This window comes from Gekko japonicus, unplaced genomic scaffold (assembly GCF_001447785.1).
Source record: "Gekko japonicus isolate JY-2015 unplaced genomic scaffold, Gekko_japonicus_V1.1 scaffold3999, whole genome shotgun sequence".
Lineage (NCBI taxonomy): Eukaryota > Metazoa > Chordata > Lepidosauria > Squamata > Gekkonidae > Gekko > Gekko japonicus.
Window position 1 is genome coordinate 56,315 of NW_015174372.1, and position 6,852 is coordinate 63,166.

Below are 6,852 nucleotides of genomic sequence, written 5' to 3' on the forward strand. Positions count from 1 at the left end.
TCTACTTATTAAAGGAGGAGGAGGACAGCTTCTCTCTCTATCCACTAGCTCTGCACCAGGCACGATTTCGTAGGCCTTGGCCTTGTTGCCCATCCGTTGCCTTTATTCTAATCTAAATGTTTGGAAGACCCTTATTTTAAGGGTTAAAGTAACCAGAGAGATCATGGGGATTGGTAAATAGAAAATAAACAATAAGAACTGTGGTATAATTAAGAAAAGTCAGTTCAGTTTTTTTCTTTTCCAAGTGTTTGATAAATATTAATACATTTCTGTGAAATCACATGGACAAGAAACCCTTCACCAATAAGAATAGTCCAATGACACAGTACTCGTATCTATTGCAGGTGTCTGCCTGGTCTTCTCCACCTCAATCCAATGCAAATAAATGAGAAGAAGAGATGGGATTTATACCCCGCCCGTCACTCGGAGTCTCAGAGCGGCTTGCAAAATCCTTTCCCTCCCCTTCCCCCCAACAGACACCGGAGGGAGGCGGGGCTGAGAGAGCTCTTTCGAGGACTGCCCTTGAGAGAACAGCTCTGACAGAACTATGGCTTGCCCAAGGTAATCCAGCAGCTGCAAGCGGAGGAGTGGGGAATCAAACCCGGGTTATCCCACATTAGAGTCCGCGCACTTAACCACTACACCAAACTGGCGCAGTAGCCAGTAAAACGTTCCCTGTGCCTTTCTATTTCTTGTATTCAAGTAGTACAAAAATTCACGATTCTGCAGCTTCTTCAAAACCCTGTTTCGATAAGTTTCCTCGTAGGCATGAATAGCTATAGTAAAGTCTACACGCATTCTGCTCTGAGGAAGAAAAAAACTGAACTGACTTTTTGTAATTACATCACAGTTGTTACGGTTTATTTTCCTTATTTTAAGGGAGCAGCCATAACACAAAATAATCTTTTTGGGGGTGGGTGGTGGGTGGGAGAGGGGGACTGTCTCCTAATGCGCCAACCACATCTGCATCTCTTTGGCACAAAGACTTCTGCAAGGAGCGTAATAGCCTGGAAGAGAGCGGGTCCTTGGGGCGGTCATAGGGGACGCCGGCACCCAGTGGGTGGTGAAAGGGGGGCAGGTGAGGCCAAGGAAGGAGGGCCGCTTCCCCCAACCAGATTTTGACAGTGGGCCGAGGGACCCAAACTCACTTCCTGTTGCGCACTTCCGTCAGCTCCATGAGCCGCTCCTGCGCCGCGCGCAGCTCGTCCAGCCGCTGCTGATACCGCGAGTCACAGTTGTTGCTGTGCTCGAAGCTGGAGACCTGGTTGGAGAGCTCGCTGGCCCGGTCCCGCAGCTGCTGGATGGAGGAGTAGAGGTTCTCGTCGTCTTCTTCCTGCAAAGGGGGCGGGGGAAGCAGAGGAAGCTGTGTGGCGACTCGAGAGCTGGCGGGAGGAGGACGCTGTGATCCCCAGCCATCTTCTGAAAGTGGCTTAAAACCCTACTATTCCTTTCCTCTCCACCGCCCCAACCTGCTTGCTCTCCCCCGCCCTGCAAGCAGTGTTCCCTCTAAGCGGAGTTAGTGTGAGCTAGCTCACAGTTTTTTAGCCTCCAGGTCACACATTTTTCTCTTAGCTCAGGAAGGATGGGGTTCCAGAGCAATGTTCCCTCTAAGCCGTGGAGTCTTGTGAGCAAAAATCCTACTTTGTGAGCTGCTGGCATTAAAGTTGTGAGCGAGCGATTTGACTACTGCGTCAGTCAGTTTGCTCTGGAGCCCCGTCCTTCCTGAGCTGAGACAAAAACGTGTGAGCTGTGGGCTAAAAAACTGTGAGCTGGCTCACACTAACTCACCTTAGAGGGAACACTGCTCCAGAGCAAAATAATTTATGCAGCAGCCAAATGGCTCGCTCACGGCTTTAATGCCAGTAACCCACAAAGTAGAATTTTTGCTCACAAGACTCCACAACTTAGAGGGAGTATTGGCTGCAAGGACTATCCAGATGCTAGGCTGCCTCTCGGGCAAAAAGGGTCATCCATGACTGGTAATGTGCTCCATCAGGGCTGTGGCTCTTCACAGGAGCATGAAAACACTGACCAAAGGAGAGAGGGTCACAGAGCTTGTGTGCAGTTCTGGTCACCACACCTCAAAAAGGATATTATAGCATTGGAAAAAGTGCAGAAAAGGGCAACTCGATTGATAAAAGGGTTGGAACACTTTTCGTATGAGGAAAGGTTAAAGTGCTTGGGGCTCTTTATCTTGAAGAAATGACGGCTGAGGGGTGACATGATCGAGGTTTATAAGATTATGCCTGGGATAGAGCAGGTCGAGAAAGAAGTCCTTTTCTCTCTTTCTCACCATACAAGAACTCGTGGGCACTCCATGAAACTGCTGAGCAGTCGGGTTAGAACGGATAAGAGGAAGTACTTCTTCACCCAAAGAGTGATTAACACTTGGAATTCACTGCCACAGGAAGTGGTGGTGGCTACAAGCATGGACGGCTTCAAAAGGGAATTAGATAAGCATATGGAGCAGAGGTCCATCAGTGGCTATTAGCCACAAGGTATAGATAGGGACTCTGGGGCAAGTGATGCTCTGTCATCTTGGTGTGGGGGGGGGTCAACAGTGGGAGGGCTTCTAATGTCCTGGCCCCACTGGTGGACCTCCTGATGGCACCTGGTATTTCTGGCCACTGTGTGATACAGAGTGTTGGACTGGATGGGCCTTTGGCCTGATCCAACATTGGCATCTCTTATGTTCTTATGATGGGCCATTGGCCTGATCCAACACTGGCTTCTCTTATGACCTTATGAACTCTCAGGCTGGGGCAAATGATGCTCTGTATTCTTGGTGCTTGGGGGGGGGGAGGCAACAGTGAGAGGGCTCCTAGTGTCCTGGCCCCACCGCTGGACCTCCTGATGGCCCCTGCTATTTTTGGCCACTGTGTGACACAGAGTGTTGGACTGGATGGCCTGATCCAACACTGGCTTCTCTTATGTTATCCCACAGTTTCTTCGGTCTGATGGTGTTCCTCCACCTGAGACCGTTGTCCTCACAGCCTACGGGCTGGAGCAAGGAACGCTCTGACCCTCCTCGTTTCCCCAGCATCTTTCAACACTGCATGGTGAGCTGGGCCTACTCAATAATGCTTCCCGAACTCTCGCAAGATGTAAGGCTTTGGGAAGCCCTCCTGGGCCTCGTTTCAGAGGGTAGAACTGCTAGAATCGACTCCAGTGAGCACCTTCGAGAACAAGAAGATTCTTCGGAGGGTGTGAGGTTTCGGGAGTCGATGTTCTGACGAAGGAGCTTTAACTCTCAACAGCTCGTCTCCTCCCCCCATCCTGTTGCTCTCTAAGGTGGACCTGGAGTCAATTCTAGCCGTTCTATTGGGCATATTTATTTAATCTCAGAGGTGGAAGGCACACCCAAAGTCATCGAGTCCAACTCCGTGCCAATGCAGGAACTATGGACTTGCACTATTCATGGACCTGTACATCATATGACGTAGTTTGGTTTTACTGATACACGTGGTCCTCGGTTATTCTTGTCATACAAATTTACTCTTTTTGCACAACTTTTTGAGCACTTGTGGTCTGCATTATTTGTACAGTGCTTGCTTGCTTTCTGTATATATTGTATACTGCGATATCGCATCTGTTTATAGAACTATAATATCCTCAGCAAATTGGCATCTAATTGATACATAAAAGGGTGAAGAATCCCCCACCTGAAGAAAAGAGATTGGATGTATACCCTGCCCTTCACTACCCAAAGGTGTCTCAGAGCGGCTTACAATCTCCTTTCCCTTCCCCTCCCCACAACAGACACCTTGTGAGGCTGAGAGAGCTCTCTCGAGAACTGTCGAAGAAGAGGAGGAAGAGATTGGATTTATACCCCACCCTTCACTACCCAAAGGAGTCTCAGAGCGGCTTACAATCTCCTTTCCCTTCCCCTCCCCACAACAGACACCCAGTGAGGTAGGTGGGGCTGAGAGAGCCCTCTCGAGAACTGTCGAAGAGGAAGAGGAGGAGGAGATTGGATTTCTAGCCCGCCTTTCACTCGGCGTCTCAAAGCGGCTTACAAACTCCTTTCCCTTCCCCTCCACACAACAGACACCCTGTGAGGTAGGCGGGGCTGAGAGAGCTCTTTCGAGGACTGTCCTTGAGAGAACAGCTCTGAGAGAACTTGTGACTGACCCAAGGCTGGTCCAACTGCAGTGGTGTTTATAATTATTTGATCACAGTTAGTTACAGGTTTCTTTGTTCTTCCTCCTGTTTTTTTTTAAACCCTGTGTGGCCGTTCAGAGACCAGCTGTGTTACTTTTTAAAGCTTTTTTGGGGTGCTTCTGACTTCTGGTGCTGCCTGACTTCTGAATGCATCTGACTTACCTTGGCATTGACTATTTCGATGTGGATCAGCAGGGCAGCAAGTTCGAGGTCTTCACTGTAGCTGTTCTTCAGAGGCACTGACCTGTAACCTGGAGGAGGAGGAGGAGGAGGAGATTGGATTTCTACCCCGCCCTTCACTTGGAGTCTCAGAGTGTCTTACAAACTCCTTTCCCTTCCCCTCCCCACAACAGACACCCTGTGAGGTAGGCGGGGCTGAGAGAGCTCTGAGAGAAACTGCTCTTTCAAGAACAGCTGTGCCAGAACTACGGCTTGCCCAAGGTCATCCAGCCAGGTGCAAGTGGAGGAGTGGGGAATCATACCCGGTTCTCCCAGATTAGAGTCCGCGCACTTAACCACTACACCAAACTGGCAGGGATACATGAGGGCCAAGCAAACAATATTTATGATGGTGTACACATTAGTAAAAGATAAAATAGCTTAAAAGGGATGATCCAAATATCAGACTCTTAAAACGTTTTGCACACAGAGCTGATAGTTCTACATATACAATTGATGGGTATATCTTATGACCAGTAGACCATATGCGTTTCGGCCCCTCCTCAGTGGTCAAGATTACTATTGTAAAACATCTTTCCAAAGGCTTCCAAAACCAGACAAGACCCAGCATCCAGTGCAGGAGGCCACGAATGAACACACATGAAGCAGTGTGTATACTGAAATCAGTGTGCATTCTAAATCAGACAACTGGTCCATCAAAACCAGTATCATCGACTCAGACCGGCTGTGGCTCTCCAGGGTCTCAGGCAGAGGTCTTTCATACCGTCTCCTACCCGGCCCCTTTAACTAGAGATGCCGGGGTTTGAACCGGGGGCCTTCTGCATGCCAAGCAGATGCTCTGCCACCGACCCCCATAAACGAGAGTGGAACAAATTAGACACAAGCACAAGCTGCGTGGAACAGAAGAAGGCGGCCTGAATCTGACCACCAGCCCCTCGACTCCAGGAGAGCCACATATCAGGGTCTTCCCCGACCCCACGGACTTTTAGTGAGAGATGGGGGGCGGGCGGTGGTGGACGTCTACCTGTCCTGAGGCTCTTGACGGGGAAGGTGGCCTGGGCCAAGAAATTGGGGTCGCTGAACATGTCCTCCTCGTAGACCACAAAACGCAGGAAGGCAAACTCGGGGTTGTTGATGTCGAAGACGAACTGCTTGACGAGCCAGACGGGGTTGAGGCCGTTGTCAGCTGACGCGGGGGGGGGAGGGAAAGAAACACGGTGAGAGTGGGACGCAGGACTCGGAACCCAAGCAGGCGACTTCCCTGCCATTCGGATACGAATTGGAACAACGCACGCTTGGGAAACGAATACCCAGCACCATGAGGGCTGTCATGTAGAAGATGGAGCAGATCTATTCCCTCTCGCTCCGGATTGCAAGACTAGATCTAATGGGTGGAAATGACAAGGGAATCGATACCGGCCAAATATCAGGATAGACTTCCTAACTGTCAGAGTGGCTGAGCAGTGGAACAGTCTGCCTCGGGAGGTGGTGGATGCTCCTTCGCTGGACGTTTTCAAGCGGAGGCTGGAGGACCCTCTTTCGAGTCTGTTGTGGGGCTGTCTTTCAGCTGTGCTCCTGCAGAGTGCAGGGGGTTGGACTAGATGACCTGCAAGGTCCCTTCCAACTCTAACGTTCTATGATTCTATGAGGCTGCTGGTTTGAAAGTCGGGTCAGGGAACCGAAACCCAGTTGTGAAAAATGATCATCTCTAGCTTGGCTCTGATGCATAAAAAGATTTCCCCCCAACATTACATATTTATTTAGGTCATTTAAACTCGGCCTTCACTTGGACTCAAGGCAAATTCTGCCGCGTAAGCCAATACAGTCCACAGGATGAGCCGTTCAACAAACAGTGCCATAGGATTAGGGTCGCGGAACCCACCAGGACAGAACTAAAGCCAGGCGTTCAGTATGAACACGACACATTAAATGATGCCAAAATTACACAGTGGGATTGTAGTTTCAGCACAGTGGCACACTATTGTATAGACCTCAGTCCCTAGCAATTTCTCTAAGTAAGATCCACCAAGATTCCAAGCAGATGCACCAGTGTTACTGGAGACTGTCACTGGCAGTCTTCAAGCAGCAGCTGACCAAACCCTTGTCAGGGATGCTCTAGGCTGATCCTGCGTTGAGCAGGGGGTTGGACTAGATGACCTCTGTGGGACACCCTTCCAACTCTGTGATTCTATGAGATTCTGGGACTGAAACTCTTGCATCCAAAGCAGGTGCTTTACCATCGGTTCTCCCTCCTGAAACCTCCCATAGTGTTAACGTAAAGGTAAAGGTTTCCCTTGCTCGAAAGCCAGTCGAATCTGATTGTAGGGGGCGGTGCTCATCTCCATTTCCAAGCCGAAGACCCAGCGTTGTCTAAAGACTTCTCCGTGGTCATGTGACCGGCATGACTAAATGCCGAGGCGCACGGAACGTTATTACCTTCCCACTGAAGCGGTACCTATTGATCTACTTGCAATTTCTTGCTTTCGAACTGCTAGCGTTACCCATCGGAAG

At 49.9% G+C, this 6,852-nt stretch overlaps 1 protein-coding gene across 1 annotated transcript in view; it reads right to left on the minus strand.

Moving 5' to 3' along the window:
* Window positions 1-6,852, minus strand: part of LOC107121439 (1-phosphatidylinositol 4,5-bisphosphate phosphodiesterase gamma-1-like) — a gene marked incomplete at its 5' end in the record, with an annotated part of 59,781 nt that overhangs the window by 3,836 nt on the left and 49,093 nt on the right. The window contains 3 exons of the mRNA XM_015424347.1: window positions 1,149-1,333; window positions 4,324-4,412; window positions 5,366-5,527. Of these exons, the coding sequence (XP_015279833.1) occupies window positions 1,149-1,333; window positions 4,324-4,412; window positions 5,366-5,527 (436 nt within the window). The remainder of the gene's footprint in view (window positions 1-1,148; window positions 1,334-4,323; window positions 4,413-5,365; window positions 5,528-6,852) is intronic.